This window comes from Sebastes fasciatus, chromosome 6, assembly GCF_043250625.1.
Source record: "Sebastes fasciatus isolate fSebFas1 chromosome 6, fSebFas1.pri, whole genome shotgun sequence".
NCBI lineage: Eukaryota > Metazoa > Chordata > Actinopteri > Perciformes > Sebastidae > Sebastes > Sebastes fasciatus.
The window spans coordinates 14463114-14481225 of NC_133800.1; the positions used below are offsets into that span (position 1 = coordinate 14463114).

General features: G+C 40.1%; 1 protein-coding gene across 1 annotated transcript; it reads right to left on the reverse strand.

Annotated features, from left to right (window-relative positions):
• Nucleotides 1-298: 298 nt before the first annotated feature.
• Nucleotides 299-4819, reverse strand: LOC141769097 (glial cell line-derived neurotrophic factor-like). The gene is made up of 2 exons (XM_074637812.1): nucleotides 4239-4819; nucleotides 299-2151 (listed from the first exon to the last, which is right to left on the reverse strand). Exons 1-2 carry the CDS (start codon nucleotides 4486-4488, stop codon nucleotides 1625-1627), a joined length of 777 nt encoding a protein of 258 aa, XP_074493913.1. The 5' UTR covers nucleotides 4489-4819; the 3' UTR covers nucleotides 299-1624.
• Nucleotides 4820-18112: the final 13293 nt, after the last annotated feature.

The window sequence follows — 18112 nt, forward strand, 5'->3', positions numbered from 1 at the left end:
AATTAATCAAATCAATTGTTAATTTATCACTATTTTTCAATTCACATGCATTTTCATCACCTCCATTTTTACCAATTAATTTGTGTTACTTCCACAACTCATAACTATTATGCTGACTATGTTACAGTATTTTTCTATTTCTTAACAGCTGATACTGTACGTGTCTAAGACTAATTTCCTTCGGGACAATGAACTCCATCTTATCTTAATAGCATGTCTTGTTGTCTGCTAAACTCATTCACATAGGGCTGAAACACTAAATCTTGTGTGTTCGTAATAACATACAGAATACACTACACAGTGTAGAATACATTTATTAATAATTAAATGACACAATTTAAAAGTGAATACCGTATAAAAATAAAGCTGTAGTTATGTTTCTAAAGTGAGGAAATCTTGTTTTACTAACACAGCAATTCATCTGAGAGGAGGACATGAAATTAGCAGTGAATAAACAACTATTCTTCTAATCATGAGAACTAATGTTTTGATATAGCTTCTCTCACCTTGTTAATTAAAAACAAAAATAGGAAACAATGCAGTCAAATGAAACTAAAGTTGTAGAACATTGTAAACGCCAAGATACTGAGGAAGGTTTTCCTGTGAAGAAAAACTTTAAAGGTACCCTGTGGAGTTTCCGACCACTAGTAGTGCTATAGAGCAATATTTTTAACAGGGGGACCCCGGTAACAAGCAACGTAGCAATGCAAAGGCAAAGAAGAATTTATTTTGTATTTATTTAACCAGGAAGTCACTTGAGATTAAAATCTTTTTCGAGGGAGACCTGACCAAGATAGCAGGCCATTACAATGTTAGAAAAATTATAAAATAGTAGACTGCAAGCTTGTGAACATGAATGTAAACAATGCACGATTTAAAATACATCTTTTCAAAAATCGGCTTTGCAAATGTTTTATGAGGAAGAAGATGTATTAAACTCTTTTGTTAGACCTCAAGGATACACAACATGGTGAGAAACACTGAATGCACACATAACTTTGGTTACAAAACAACTCCACAGGGCGCCTAAAAGATCATTTTGCAACGTAAACCACCCGGTATTTTACTGCTTTTATATGGAAATAAATCATAAACTTCTTTGACTTAAACCTTTGGCACACTCTGAGACATCACATTACAATAATAAATAACATGTATTCCTTTTATAAAAACAAAATAAATATCAATAAGTTAATAAATTCAAGATTTCATAAATACATTTCATATGTGTATAACTTTTTCGATGTAACATACTGTATGTGCTATACAGTAGACAGAAAGAGTCTCATCCATTGAGTCTGACTGATTTCAGTCCTTTAGGTTGAGTATCCATGGAGACGTTTAAAATCTCATAAACATATTAGCGATATAAGTTGTAAACTGTAAAGGAAATTTTTGTGGATATTTTAATGGAGGAAGAAGAGGATCATTGCTTTGGGGTAAAAACTGTAGCAATGCCACCTCCTCTCCTTACTTATTCCTTTACCGGTGGACTCAAGTCACGCGTGGCCACATGCAACGTCTGAAAGTTTCCTCACAGTGAGATAAATCGGAAGAAAAAACACTCAACATCATACTTCAAAGTGGGAGTGAATGTAAAACTACACAAAGCCAGCTCACACTCCTACACACAACCACATCTCCTGGCAGAGTGCTTCCTCACGGTGTGGTAGATGAGGTTGTCGTCCAGAAATGAGAGGTCATCGTCAAACGCTATTGGCCGACAGCAAGCCTGAGGGGGCGTGTCTTTGGGAGGAAGCCTCCTGTTATGAGCGAGGTTGTAAAGGATTTTGTCGTAGTTGGTCTCGGACTTCCTGCAGGGTCCGGAGCAGTACCTGAATATCATTTCCTCGCTGGAGTGGTAGCCCAGACCGAGGTCCGTCACATTGAGGATGATCTGTTTGAGCACACAGCCCTGTCCTCCTCCTCTAGCTCTTCCTCTTCCTCCTCTGCTCCGCTGGCTCGCCCCTTTCTTCCTCTCCCTTCTGTGTCGAGGCCGGCTGCTCAGGTCTTCTTTGGAGGGGGAGGAGGTGGTGGAGGAGGTAGATGAGGACAAGGTGGATGAGGAGGAACGACGTATTCTACTGATGGTCACTTTGATGAAGTCCACCACATCTTCAAACTCGTTTGGGGGGGGCTCCTCCATGGCGTCTGAAACACATCAAGAGAAAATGGCTCTCTTACAAGGGCGTACCATATTGGACAGCACATATTGTTTCACTCTAACTCATCACTCACTCTGGCTATTGAACAGATGGTGTTGTGTCAGAAGCTACACATGCAAAAGCGGAAATAGTACACATGGGTGTGTGTGTGTTTTTTTGCAGAAGAATTCCATTTGAACTGATTCATCCACGTTACAAATAGATACCATTCTTATTTATGTACCAGACTGTTGTAGACATATTTGAGTGGACTATTAGCATTAAAGCTGCAGTGGGTAGAAATGGAGCAAATATGATTTATAAAAAGTTATTTTTATAAAACTACATCCTGACAGTAGTGTATGAGACAGGTAATCTGAAAAAAATCGTGTGCCTCTGTGTCCTCCGGTGCTCCTAATGGCATCTGCAAGATTTCACAGACCGGAGGAAAACAACCAGTCAGAGCCAAGCTGGAGTCTGCCGTCCAGCTGCCATCTATGAGAGCCAGCTGTCAATCACTCGCGAACTCCAATGAAACGGTCAAACTAGGCAGCGCTGATCAAATATGAATCAATATTATGTTACTGTAATGCTTATTTTCTCGCCTCAAATGTTTTCAGAAACATCTTGTAGTGTACTGTTTAGCTGTAAAATGAGAACGTTTGTGACCCGGCAGCCATGTTGACATCTGTTGAGGAAATACCAAGCAACGCCCACCAGCCGGAGCACAGCCAATAGGAACCCTCTCTCTCTGAAATGACCAGTGATTGGTCAAAGTCTTCCATCAAGGGCTAGATTTCTTAAAGCCTGAAAACAGAGCCATGAGGAGGAGCAGAAGTCTAGTTTTCTCTCAGAACACTTGAATTACAATATGCTGAAAGATAATTATGGAATTTTTGCCCAATGATGCTAAAAACTTGCTGCCTACTGAAGCTTTAAAGATACAGATGCCACTAAGTAGCCTCGTGGCACATACTAGAGCTAAAATATGGGATTTACAGAAAATGAATTAACAATTATTGGCAAAAATCCAAACATTCATTGGTTCCAACTTCTCAGTTAAGACTTGCTGTTTTACTTTGTCCTTTGTGGTTAATAAATTGAGTATGATGAGGTTTTTGACTGACAAAACGAGTCATCTGAAGATGTCACCTTGGGCTTTCGGAAATTGAAACATGTATTTTTACATTTACATTATTAAAATTTTATAAACTAAAGAACCATTCGAAAATATATTTGATTAATTGATAAAAAATACTTGTTAGTTGCCAACCTACATACCATCATTTAATTCTGTCCAAAACAAATAAGCATGTCTGTGGGTGTTTTAGCCTATAAGCTGTGAGAAAGGTATGAAGAAAGTAATAACATCAAAATCCAACATAGCTCTGAGTGAGGCAGGCCCATAAGAAGAAGCCAGGATGAAACCATTGCAAATGTTTCAATAACTGGATCTTGCACTCTGAAATCCTTCTGAATAAGTTGTTTAGTATCAACTTCAGTCAAAACATTGTGTTTTTTCTGAAGTGAAAATAAGTCAATAGAAAGGCCGGATCCACGTGTGTTTTCTATTTGACACAGATAGCAATGATGCTATTTGTCAAAACTCAGCAAGCCTGCTGAGTGCAATGACTTGTTGGCACTTTGGGCACTCCATTAAAAAACCCCACAGTTCTCTTATTAGATTGTGTATGAATGTGAAATTTATATATGTTTGGAAAATTTTAATGTTATTAGTGTAACACAAATATGATGTTGTATATAGTATGTATGTGATATAAATGTAATGTACTTGATTTCTGACCCCAGGAAGACTAGCTGGTGCCATTGGTATCATCTAATGGGGATCCTTTTTAAATTGATAAATAAATAAACTTCGGTCTAAACATTGTGTTTTTTTCTGAACTGAAAATAAGCCAATGGAAAGGCCAGATGTTTTAAATTTAGCAATTAATTCGGTGAAAATCTTGAAGTATGTTTTCCATTTGACACAGATGACAATGCTGTTATTTGTCACAGACTCATCAAGCCTGCTGAGTGCAATGACTTTTTGGCACTTTGGGCACTCCATAAAAAACCCCACAGTTTTCTTACATGTTCCTCCTCCAGCCAGCGTCTCTTCCCAGTCCTCTGTATCCGCCTCAGAGCGACTTATGTCCGGGGAGGAGACAGACAGGCGGACCTGAACCTGAACCGGAGGGAGCTCCAGAGGACTCTCCCCGAATCGTCCTCTCCTCTCGGCGGACTCGGACTCGGACTGTGGTCGTCTGCTCCGGAGCAGCCGGCTGCCGTGCACGGAGCTCAGCAGGACCAAACAAGTGGTCAGGCTATCCCATAACTTCATTGTCCAGCTCGGTCCGACAGAAGGACATGGCGCGATGCAAAATCAACAGGTATCATCTGGCGATTAACAGCATGGTGAAAGAAGATGAGTGTTTTATTGCATGCGTAGCTTACTGTAAACTGCACGCTATCACTCACATGCCAGCTGGCAAACGCGCTGCACCGTGGAGCAACATCCAAGGAGCAAGAAACCACAAATGCAGAAGCGCAAAAATGCAGACTTTCCCTCTGAAGTTGTTTTGCAAATCCAACAAAAAATACTCCCAGTTTGCAGGTTTTCATTCAGTATGCACAGCTCCACTGACTCCTGCTCATCACCCTCTCACCATCAAATCTGACTGAGCCTTGAGGAGGAGAAGGAGAGGTCTAACAGGAGGCATTGGTGACGTCTGATGGTCCATCCTCTGCCTCTTCCTGTCTCCACCCATGTAGACTACACAGAGGGGATGGAGACCAAACTCATGGTTGAAGTCCAGGTCCAGAGTTGGTGAGGGCAGAGGAGTGATGTTATTCACATCTTCATATCCACTCAGAAATATACAACAGCCCTTTTTCTATGTCCCAAGAATTATCAAAGAAGTTGGATGCAGGTCCTTCCAATACAAAGCTCCATCAGACTGGAATAATCTTCCTCTTTTTCTGAGATCTATTACCTCTCTCCGTTGCCTCAGGACATCTTTATTTATTTTCTCATCTTAAAACAACCTGTTCATGTTTTTAATTTGTGTGTACTTATGATCCTCAGTTTATTTGTGCTACATATAAACTGAAGACAAAGTGTTGCAATTGTTCTTAATGCCGATGTGATTGATTTAAATATGGTCATTGTATCAAATGTTTCTTGTATAACAGCTGAGGGCTGATGGGGGTCTGGGTGGGAGATGGTGAGCAAGCTGTCTGTATCTGTGTATTTACAGTGTATGTTTGTTACGTTAATGCTGTTTTGTCTGTATGTGTTTTTGTATTTGTGTCTATAGGACCCCCCTCGAAAATGAGATGCTACATCTCAAGGGGCTATCCTATCCTTTCAATAAATTCAAGTCACATGCATTTTCATCACCACCATTTTTATCAATTAATTTTTGTTACTTCCACAACTCATAACTATTATGATGACTATGTTACAGTATTTTCTATTTCTTAACAGCTGATACTGTTATGTGTCTAAGACAAATTTCCTTTTGGACAATGAACTCCATCTTATCTTAATAGCATGTCTTGTTGTCTTCTAAACTCATCCACATAGGGCTGAAACAGAATACAGATGTAGAATACATTTATTAATAATTAAATGACACAATTTAAAGTGAATACCATTTAAAAATAAAGCTGTAGTTATGTTTCTAAAGTGAGGAAATCTTGTTTTACTAACACAGCACCCATGTAGACTACACAGAGGGGATGGAGTCCAAACTCCTGGTTGAAGTTACAGGTCCAGAGTTGGTGAGGGCAGAGAGGAGTGATGTTATGAAAAGAGGCTCAGTCTGTGTACTCAGATGGCTGAGAGGGAAGGAGAGAGGAGTTTCACACTTTCCACTAACAATACTCCTGATTCCACATCCTGCTTTTATAGTGTTTGGTTGATATTGGATGAGAAACGTGTTTCTAATCAGACAGTCAAAACAGACTGAGTACATTGTGTTGCTACTTATGACCACAGAGCGTTTGAAATCTCGTTGTTTTGCAGTTGATGAGCAGCAGACTACATTTAACATCAAGGGGAGTCTGAGCTGATATCCATTACACCAACTGGTGTTTGAATGGGAATTTTGCCATGCAGTAGAAAATGTTATTTTGGTTTGGTTTTGTGTAATCCAAGATTTAAAGTGTGAAAGTGTCATTTTATTAGATTTCTTTGGCAAAACTTTTAAGCAACATGTTAAGAACCACTGACTCAAAAGGAAAAAGAACATTTTAAAGACACGTTAAAGCTGCAGTGGGTATATGGAGCAAACATGATTAAAAAAAGGTTTATAAAACGGTCGCTATATCATGACAGTAGTGCATGAGACAGGTTATCTGAAAAATGTCATGTGCCTCTGTGTCCTCCGGTGTCCTCTGGTGCTCCTAATGGCATCTGCAAGACTTCACAGACCAGAGGTAAACAACCAGTCAGAGCTGATCTAGAGTCTGCCGTCCAGCGGCCATTTATGAGAGCCAGCTGTCAATCACTCGCAAACTCCAATGAAACGGTCAAACTAGGCAGCGCTGATCAAATATGAATCAATATTCTGTTACTGTAATGCCTATTTCTCACCTCAAATGTTTTCAGAAACATCTTGTAGTGTACTGTTTAGCTGTAAAATGAGCAAGTTTGTGACCCGGCAGCCATGTTGAGATCTGTTGAGGAAATACCAAGCACCGCCCACCAGCCGGAGCACAGCCAATAGGAACGCTCTCTCGGAAATGACCTGTGATTGGCCAAAGTCTCCCGTTATAGGTTCGATTTTTTTAAAGCCTGAAAACAGAGCCATGAGGAGGTGCAGAAGTCTAGTTATCTCTCAGAACACTTGAATTACAATATGCTGAAAGGTTAATATGGAATTTTTGCCCAATGATGCCACAAACATTGTGCCTGCTGCCGGTTTAAATAGTGTTGAAATCAGTGGAATTGGCTCATACATTCTGTAAAGATTTTCAAATGTTTGCTGATATAATGTTGCAGAGACACGCAACAAACTGTACATGGATCAGCTTCTTGCACATGTGTTTTGTTAGTGATCCTGTTAAACAAATTAAATAACTGCCTTTGGGAGCCTGGGCTGTAAACCAGCCATAGTGGGTGTCAATAGGAAACTCAGAACTTCACTTTGAATGAAGCTGCAGATTAAATCACATTGTGGCCTCAGCCCAACAACAGCTTCCTCCATTCTTCACTGAAAGAATGTCAATGAGACTCTAAAGTAAATTCCTTCTTATGTATTCATTGTGTCAAATTACATTATTATTCATCTCTGTCTCTATAGTTTTATTAGAGGACACAACAACGCAAATATGTGTGTGTGGGTGTGTGTGTTTAATGATTGAAACCAGAGCAAAAATGAGTGGAAGTGATCTGAGGAGTTTATGAGCCTTTACTGGTGTAAAACTGGAACTGGTTCTCACAAAGATATAGGCCCAATCCCAATGTCCACACTCACAGACTTTGAGGCGCGTTCCCACAAAGTCCGGGGGGGGGCTAGGGATGTCCCACTGTCATATTGTCAAGTCCTTGAGGGCTCCCTCGCAGACGTTTTGAGCTCTTTATGAACACTTTCTGTAAGTCCACAATTCAGCAGATTTTGCCTGAGGGAATCATCCATAATTCATAGCGTTGTGACATTAAACACAGGGTTACTAGGGGAAACAAAAAGGACGGCAAACAGGTGTTCAGCCAGGCATATTTAAATTTACACCGAAACATTAACATTAAGGATTTAAGATGGTACATAAGAAACACATGAAATCAGATTAATGCAAGCATTAGACTAAATTACACAGCTGGTTTATTCATCAACAGTTTCTTTTAATTTTACTTAATGAGGTTTGACAAAAATAAGTAAATAGATTTTTTGACAGTTGACTCTAGTCTCATAAAGGAGAGCCTGGAAGACATCGAAATAGGCAGGAAAAATGTAAAATAGAAACCCACAATTTGTGTCGTAAAGGTAACATGACATGTCGCTGCAATGTGCTGTCCTATTCGTACCAACCATTTACCAGGTGATGTCAGTCAAGTCCCTGTTCATGTTCAAGGCTTAAGGCCTTATATTAGGGGGGACATTGGGATTGGGACATAATTACTATTGCATATACTCATACACACACACACACACACACGCACAGCCGTCCGAGGAGAAGGGATCGCTCTTTGAATGGACTTTCCTTTGGTTTCTTTCCATGTCCATCAGGTTGTTCTAAGGTTCTTGGGGAGTTGTTGCTGATCTGGGTCTGTAAGGCCCATTGAAACACATTCAGCTATAATCTCCTCTTAAATACGTTAAATGATGTCATGTTTGATGGACGAAATATTGTTCTTATTTCTTGAATTACATGTTGGTCATCGAAAGAAAATAATTAAAATAAAAACACCTGAACATTTTTTTCAGCGTCATTTTGCAGGTTTACTACGAGTCTGTAGTGGTACTGTGGTACTGTGGTCGTCTGCTCCGGAGCAGCCGGCTGCCGTGCACGGAGCTCAGCAGGACCAAACAAGTGGTCAGGCTATCCCATAACTTCATTGTCCAGCTCGGTCCGACAGAAGGACATGGCGCGATGCAAAATCAACAGGTGGTTAAAGAGCTTAAGGCAAGGAAGGTTTATTTAGTGTCACAGCACCTTTCAAACAGCAGCAATTTGATTTTTTATGACAAAGAAATGCATTAGAACATTTGAAAACGCAATGAAGAGAAAACTCTTAATTATAATATAATATAATAGTCAAAATGACGACTTGACCCCTCGGGCCCTGCAGGTCAAAGAGTGGAAAAGGGGATATGTCTGCAGAGAATACAAAGGGTAAAAGGGGAGAGAAAGAAAGGCAAACAGATGGAGGGTAAGAAAAGAGAGAAAACTCAAGAGAGAGGAACAGAAACATTGTTGAGGGATTTTGCTTCCTTCACACGCCGTATCTATCTCTATAAACAAGGCCCAACGTGTCAAGTGTTCTCCTTCCAAGAGCAGTTAGAAGTTGTTTATTTCACGTTAGTCGTCGCCACAGTGAGACTAACTGCACTCACACAGCTGTAATGTTTTACGACTCTTTGTTCAGGGTAAGCAGAACAAATAGTATATATCTATGATAATGTTTACCACATGATCATATGTGATTCAGAGTCCAGATGGAACAAGGTCCAGTTCAGTTATATGGAGATGATCAAGATTACTTCAGTTCAAGTGTTTAGACGCAGAATCGCTGCAAACAAATCCTTCACTTTCACTCTTCTTCTACAGTGATTATTACGGGTTAAATGCACCACTGTTTCTGGTACACCCACACTTTCTTCCAGCAAAATCATTGCAGGAAGAAGAGAAATGATTGCTCTCTAGCAGAACTAAATAAAGTTGTCTCCTCTAAGGTAGTTTACCTTGACAAGGTTGATGTGAAATACATACTGTATAGCCACATGCATGTGTACAGTATACTGTATGTAAATAATCCATGCAGCCTTGAAGTGTAGTGTTTCATGGTGAATCATGTTTGTGTCAGTGCATGTTAGCCACATTGTATTGTAATCACTTGAGTACACCGAACATGCAAAAACCATCTGAGCATCCAGATATTCTGTAACTGTAAAGTCATGCAGAATAACAGTTGTGTTTTCAGAAGTAAGAGTGCTAATCAGTCAGAAGAGGCTTCTCTTTCCCCTGAACCGCTCTCTTAACTGAATGGAAATACCTCATCCTCAAGCAATTACAGCCTTGCAAGCAGCAAATACACCAAACAGATGTCCTTTCCCCTTCTTGCAAGGCATGAGGGCTAATCGGGGGCCGATCTGCAATTGAATCTGTCAGCCATTTTTGGGGCTCAGTTTGACTCACAATGTAACGGGGCTAATTGCACAGGTCATTTCACCCGTCATTATCGACCAACATGAACCTGCAGCCCCAGTTATGGGAGGGAGGAGTTGACAGCTGGAATGGACGTCTGAATCGGGACGCTGCTGCCGGTGTAGTAATTAGCAGAAAAAAGAATATCCTGACTCTCCACGCTGACAAGGAGAATGGGTGATAATGTGTCCTGTAGTCCTGTTTTCTACATTTACACACTTTAATCTCATACTTAGAGGTGAGGAGAGAATCTGTTTTAGCTGAGCTAGAAGCATGGATGGCAATGTTGGTCCGTCGGTCCAGACTGTGATATCTCAACAACTATTGGATGGATTGCCATTACATTTAGTACATAAATTCATGGTCCCCAGAGGATGAATCCTAGTGACTTTGGTGAAAACCTGACTTTTTCTCTAGCGCCACCAGCAGGTCAAAGTTTTCACTTTGTGAACATCATCAATTATGATTCCCAGAGGATGAATCCTAATGACTTTGGTGATCCCGACTTTTCATCTAGTGCCATCATCAGGTCAAAATTACAATTCCTCCAATATGACTAAACTGCAAAATGGCATTCTAGTCAGCCTCAGCTTTTTGTGTTTTGTGCTAATTAGCAAATCCTAGCATGTTAACATGCTAAACCAAGGTGGTAAACATATACTAGCTAAACATCAGCACGTTAGCATTGTGAGTGTGTTAGCAATCCGATATGACAGCATTTAGTTCAAAGCAATGTTTTGCCTAAATACAGCCTCAGAGAGCCATTAGCATAGCTGTCGACCACGGCAGGACTAAAGGGGGGGCATTGATTCGCCCCCGTTCGAAGAAACTGCAGCAAAAGTGACCTCTTGGATGACCCCATGGTAGATAAGACATGATAAAGTGCCCTCTGGGTGACCTTCCAGTGGATAAAATGTGATGCAGTGCCCTCTAGGGTGCCCCTTAAAACAGAGAAAACATGTTACAGTGCCATAGAGGCTGCTCTAAAACTTTCTGCGCACCGACTGGTGCCTCACGGCATGCAGCTGGTGCCCTTTTTATTTTTTTTGGTCCCTGCCTCTCTGACAGCCTGAGTCCACCACTGCTTTAGGCTTGTTTTAGTCTTGCCAGGTAGATGTACAATATCAGACAGCTTGTGAATTTCCCCAGCAACTGCTAGTGTTATGGCTGAGAGGAAGGAGAAACTGATAAGCTTTAAGCCCTCAAAGTCCCCTTTAGCCGTGGTGATCTCTTTGGATTCACTGAAAGATGTGGACGTGCATCAAACTAATATTTAGAATGGGATGTTACCAATAAGAAAAAAAACAAAAATGATTGCCCATGATTTCCTTTGTCATGTTACTCGTAAGAGATAAACTTTTTTACAGGAAGTAAACTGTAAGTAAGTAAGTAAGAAGTTCCTTTGCTGATGATTTTGTTGCTATTCATGGATTAGGGTGGTGGATGGATGATTGTGGGGAGCCACATTGGTGCTTAGAAAGTAATCCACACCATGTGTACTCTGGTGCTGCTGGAGCCTCGGGGGGTGAGAGCGATCAGGCTCCGGGAGCTGAGAGAGTGGAAGTCGTCTGCTGGGCTGGACCACTGGGAGTTGGCTCTGAGATGTTAAGATGAGGTCAAACAGACCATTTACTCCATGATGTTTGTCTCCAGTTTTGTAATGAGTGTGACATTTCTGCCCGCTAGGTGGCTGTGTTAAATGTCTGATTTCAGGGGGAAGAACATTACATTCACTGATTTCTAATGCAGATTACAAACCTCCAGATGTGCAGACTGCTCAAACACATGTGCATGTAGGACTTAAATGCTGCCACTAGTGGACACTATTTACCACAGCTGTTATCAATGTGTTACACATTTACAGCATTTAGCAGCACTTCAGTGGTGCTCACACCAAAGTAATATTTTCTGATACTTCTTGTTTAAATACAACGACTTACAGACGTGAAATGAATGCAGCACTCTATGATTATTTGTATTCATTGTTATGATTATTATACCTTTGCAATGTGGTGTGAAATATGTCTTCAATGTGTTAACATGTAAAACTGATTTTTCTAAAGTTTTTGTGGTTGGGGTGTGACAGCACGTGCGAAAGGACAAAACTGCTGATGTAAATAACGACTAAAATCAATTTATCTTGATATGTGTAATGATCTGTGTAGTGTGGTGAGAAAGAACAAATTAGTTCTCCAAACATCCAACAAATCATGTCACATGCCTCTGACTACAGGCAGTTGTTCTTCTCATTGAGAGAAACAATTTTCTAAACCACCAGTCTGGTTTATTTGCTTGTTTTTAATTTAATTAAAAAGCAACAAATAATGTATTTACTTGGACGAGGCTAATGTGAAAGCTTCCCTCCTGGTTTGAGTCAGTGTGTTTCCTAGAAATAGAGATAGATGGACTGGTTGTTAGTGTGACAATGCTATGTGTAAATATATTATTTGGTTTGGATTATGGCTGCACCTGCCAGTGCTTCGGTTTCTCTTTCTGTGACTGTTCCTCCTCAGTCTCTCCGTCGTGTCCTGTGTGTTCGTGTTTGTCCAGGAGATGGAACCAGTGAGTTCCCCATTCATGCAACACAGTGACCATCATCTCGGACACCACTCATGATTTCACTAAATATTTGTGTGTTAGTCTTTGGTCACGATCAGCCTCAGTTGTTACGTTATCCAGATCCCTGAAATGATCCCTGAAATGTGAATGTAAATGGGTTCTATGTGTACCCACGGGTCTCCCCTTTACAGACATGCCCACTTTATGATAATCACATGCAGTTTGGGGCAAGTCATAGTCAAGTCAGCACACTGACACACTGACAGCTGTTGTTGCCTGTTGGGCTGCAGTTTGCCATGTTATGATTTGATCATATTTTTTATGCTGAGGGTTTCTGGACAATATTTGTCATTGTTTTGTATTGTTAATTGATTTCCAATAAGAAATATTTACATACATTGGCAAGCTGCCCACTACCATGTTGATAAGAGTATTAAATACTTATATGTACTTAAGGTACATTTTGAAGAGATAAAAAATGTGTGATTAATGTGTGATTAATCATGGACAATCATGTGATTAATCACCATTAAATATTTGAATCGATTGACAGCCGTAGTATTTTATAAACTTTTATTTTTATAAATTAATCTTACAAGTTTCATTCTGTTTCTATTTTAGATTTGTGCACATATTAGGCTATAATATTGCCTTGTATTTTTACATTGCAACCATCTGTTGTTTTGTTGCTTTAGTTGATAATATTTTACTCGCTGTTCACTATAACTTGACACTTAACACAGCGTAGAGTTTCTCTAAAACAGTGATGATATTTCACTTATTGTATCTCACTCTGGCCTCTGCAGAGGTGTAACTGCTCCGGCTGTTTGTGTAATATATTTTGTGATCGGTTGATAATAGCAAGAAACTGGAATAACCACATCACATTTTGACTCTGTGACCCAGAGAGTATATGACGAATACAAGTAGCACATGTGAAGGTGGAGGAGGATGAAGTCAAGTTGAATAGAAATGAAGACATTGCATCTTGCAATAAGATTAATATAATGTTTTAATGTTCTGAAGGTCTTTGATTGGTGGTGTGATTGTTTTTCTTTGCTTTTCTTATCTTTGGTAAACTGATAGCTGCATATCATGAAGGTGGACAACACCAGCATACATTTATAAGTATTATATTAGTTGATTATTTGTCTATAACACAGAGATAAGAACATTTTAAGTGTTTATTGATGTATTTGTCAACGATTATAACGTCTCCTATGAAGACATTTCATATGCTTACATATTTGTATGTTATATTAATATCATGTCATTGCATAGTCATTCTATTTATACATCAGCAGTGTCGTTGACAAATACATTAATAAACAGTTAAAAATATCCTTATTGCAGCTTACAACTACATTATAGTGTGTGTATCGAATATCTATATACTTCTTATAAACACATCTTGCACGATAACTCACTGCAATCAGTGTGTGTGTGAGAGAGAGGCATTGTAAAGTACTATATAAATGCAGCAATTTACAATTGCAATTAAAACATGGTGGTCATATATAAGAGCTGTCATGTCATATCATAAGTAACCTCACTCATGGGGATGAAATCATGTCCTGTGATCTATGTCTTAGTTAGATATTCACCTTCAATCAGTCTTGGCCTAATATCACCATTAACCTTTACAATACACGCTGTCAGAGGGGGTTTGATGAATGGGTGGAATGAACTGTGTTACTGTACCGAAGGAGTCATTATAAGAATGATGATTAATATATAATACAATGAACATGTAAAACTACTTGGGGTTGATTGATTCATTTTTTATTTGGGGTATTAAAAAAACAGACATGAAACCATCCTTGGATGCTTAGTCAATGTGGACCTGTTAAGACAATACATCATTTTACATACACTCATCATCACATCTGTATCATCAATTGCAATGTAAAATGCTATAAAATATAAAACAAACATCAAGCTACTAAACACAAGTCAATATAACCTCAAATGTTCTAAACTCCGTCACAAACTTGACAACATAAACATTTCAATGCGCCCCTGTGTATTTCCTGTTGCAATGTTTGTTAATGCATTGGCTGACAGGAAGTAAACTCGGACCAAAGCTGTTGCCCTAGCAACAGAATGGCAATGAAAAGGTCTACATCTACTCTGACTTTGATGCACACTGGGACATCTTTCCATAAGTCCATGCCAGTATATAAAAGTGAGTTCCTTGCTGTGCTTCTCACCCTATGGACTTCACATGACATAACAGCTGCCCTGGTTAAGTGACTATGCTGATGATATAAACTTGGAAATTTGTGTTTGGTCGATTATTTCTTTGTTGTTACAATGCTAATTGGTATTGTATTTTACATAGTTGGAAAGCCTGTTTATTACCTATTATATACCTTCACAATGATGTCCAACTTGTAAGAATCATGCATTTGTGGGTAGCGCCCAAGAATAATTGCCAAAATGCTCTGCCAATGGTAAACAGTGTATTCTCGTGTTGGTACTGACTCTTGTTTTGAGTTGTTTGGTGGATTGAATGATTGAACTCTCTTTCAGTAACAAGAAACAAACAAGACATATTGGCAATTTTACACTTTATTCATTTAATACACCGTCAGGAGCCTCAGTAGCGGTGGAAGATCCATACGCAGCCACAACAGCCTGGCACCTCCTCCTCATGCTGGTTACCAACCTGGTCACACGTTGCTATGGGATGGCGTTCCATTCCTCAACCAGGATTCGTTGCAGGTCAGCCAATGAGGTTGTGTTGGTCACTCTAACACGTACAGCACGCCCAAGCTGATCCCACAAGTGTTCAATTGTGTTGAGGTCTGGACTCTTGGCAGGCCGTTCCATTCTCTCTACTCCCACATTGTGGAGGTAGTGTGTGATAACCCTGGCTCTGTGGGATCGCCACTGGCTGCAGAATCTTATCCCGATATCTCACTGCATTGAGATGGCCTTTAATGATGACAAGCTTTGTTTTGCCAGTGAGGGAGATGCCGCCCCACACCATGACACTGCCCCCAACAAAAGCAGTTACTTGATTGATGCAACAATCAGCATAGCAGGAGAATACACTGTTTAGCATTGGCAGAGAATTTGGGCGCTACCCACATAATCAGCTGTGCTGCTCATCCCACAAATGCATGATCCTTACAAGTTGTGAAGGTAAATAAACAGGCTTTCCAACGATGTCAAATACAATGCCAATTAGCATTGTAACAACAGAGAAATATTCCACCAAACACAAATTTCCAAACTTTTTTTCCTGGGTTTACCATCTCTATAAGCACAGGGCCAGTCCCTCAGGTTAACATCAGGCCCTAAAGATTTATCTTAAATTTCTACTTGGAGAGGCTTTCAGTAGCCGACAGTGTGTGTTGGATCAAAACTAGATTCAAGGATTTTCAAATTATTCTGTGCAAATTGATGGCTTGAGTAATTACTAGGTTTTACATACTCTTTTTGTATGGAGTTAGAATATACCCGGCTCAGAAAATCAAGTCTAAGTAGATGAGTAGATGGCAGAGTGAAAATGAAAATGGCTTCACAAATCAGCCTGTTTCCTCCTGGGTGCTGGTTAGATTTTTTTCTCCTGTGGTACCTATAATATAATATAATATAATATAATATAATATAATATAATATAATATAATATAATATAATATAATAATACAAATCAGAAACAAAGTTTAAAATATCTCCAGGTGAAAAGTTTGGGACAATTTACCAGCTACAGCATTGCTCCACGCTGATTTGTGCAGGACATGCAATGAATAAAAGTGCATTTTCAAAACCTCCCTAATAAACTTTGACTTACAAAATGTGCTTTATCAGTGTTAATGGTGCCTGGTACTGTGTGTCCATTGTCCCCAGTCCTCTCCTTCTTTCTTTGGCCCTCCTTGATAAGAAAAGTGCCTCTGAAGTGATTTGGCTGAGCTCTCCTGCAAACACTGCTTTCTCTCTCTCTCTCTCTCACACACACGCACATTGTGTTGTGAGTTTACATTTACACACACACTCACGGACACACACTCCTCTCGTTCAAACTTCACTTCTTTGTGTCAGCTGGAGACCACACTAAATAACACATAACCAGCTGGGCAGCTGTAGTCACATATTAATGAGTAGCCTACAGCTATTGCTTTTGGGGACATTAATTAATGGATTCATTGCTTTGCCCCTTGGTCATTGTTGTACACACACACACACACACACACACACACACACACACACACACACACACACACGCACACACTCCCACAACCCACTAGTGTGTTTACAAAGGAGATTAGAGCAGTTCCACTCTGTACCTCAGCGTAGCAGAGGTGCTTCCGAGCCATATGTGTAAACGATGAGAGGAATGTACATTGATGTATTGACAATGCATGCTATGTACATTTAGTGATATTTATAACCTTTTTAACCCCAGAGGGAACAGCTGTAGTATGTTATGTCATGTTACTCCCAAATGCATGCTTTTTTATGTTAAGTGACACAGGGTCCCTTATGGATGGAGCAAATAACAAGATTAATGGTTTAATTATTGCTGCAAAAAACATTATGGCTGTTACAGCTGTTTAAAGTTTGTGTTTGATGTTGTTTATCATCATTGCTGTTTTTAGGGATTTAGTAGGTTTTGACCCAAACACAGCAGCAGATAAACAAATGAACGTAGCCAGAAACCAGGCTCAATCTGCGTACAGATCATATGTCTTTCTGCCTCAAATCTTCTTCATGTTCCAGGAAAACACTCATTTAAAGGGACTGTTTGTAACTTTTTACACATATAAATCTACCGGGTCGGGATCCCATGCGCACTCGCATATGCGCGCTCGCGTGTGGCTATGCTGTTCAGACTGCTCCTCTGCTTGCCTTCACTTGCCAACACAACGCGCGCGTTCTCGCTCTTTCGCTCCACCTCACGTTCATGTGCACACACTCCACACTGCAGAAGAGTTAGTAGCTCTGAGAATATCTAGTGAATGTACAGTGGACGTTTGTGCAGAAATAAATGCTGCAGCTCCTCCAGACCAACAGAGGTTTTCCGTGTCTTGTGAAGTGACGGGGCTCCGCAGCGAAAAACGTTGTCGTCTCCGACCGGGTACCAGTCTTCCCTGTTCCCTCCGGGCGCAGTCGGAGACGATAACGTTTCTCCCTGCGGAGCCCCGCTGCTTCAGCCTCCGCCGAGGCAGGAAAAGCCAACACTAGGATCAGCATCGATTCATGGAGAGACCTTCGTCTGGTCGGCTAACATTACTGCCAAGCAGCTGAAATATAGAGTGATATTGTGGTTTTAGCTGACGTGTGTCACCTCACTGTTTTGAGCAATGCTTGTTCATGTCTATGTAGAGCAAGCGTGAACCCGACGCTGACTTTCGTTGACTTAACGGCCACAGGTGTTGCTGTTAAGAAGCATTTCTGAAAGTTACAAATAGTCCCTTTAAAACACAGCTATACACATTGAGCGCTCACTCTTGACCTTGGAAATAGCAGTTGATCATTTTTTTGGAGGATATGATACAACATGTTGTGGTTTTCTGATACCTATGAACATG

Excerpts from the sequence above, each read along its gene's own strand:
- LOC141769097 (XM_074637812.1), bottom strand. The coding sequence starts at position 4,488 with ATGAAGTTATGGGATAGCCTGACCACTTGTTTGGTCCTGCTGAGCTCC. Across the intron at positions 2,152-4,238 it reads GCTGGCTGGAGGAGGAACAT|ACGCCATGGAGGAGCCCCCC; the intron begins GTAAGAAAACTG and ends GATGTGTTTCAG.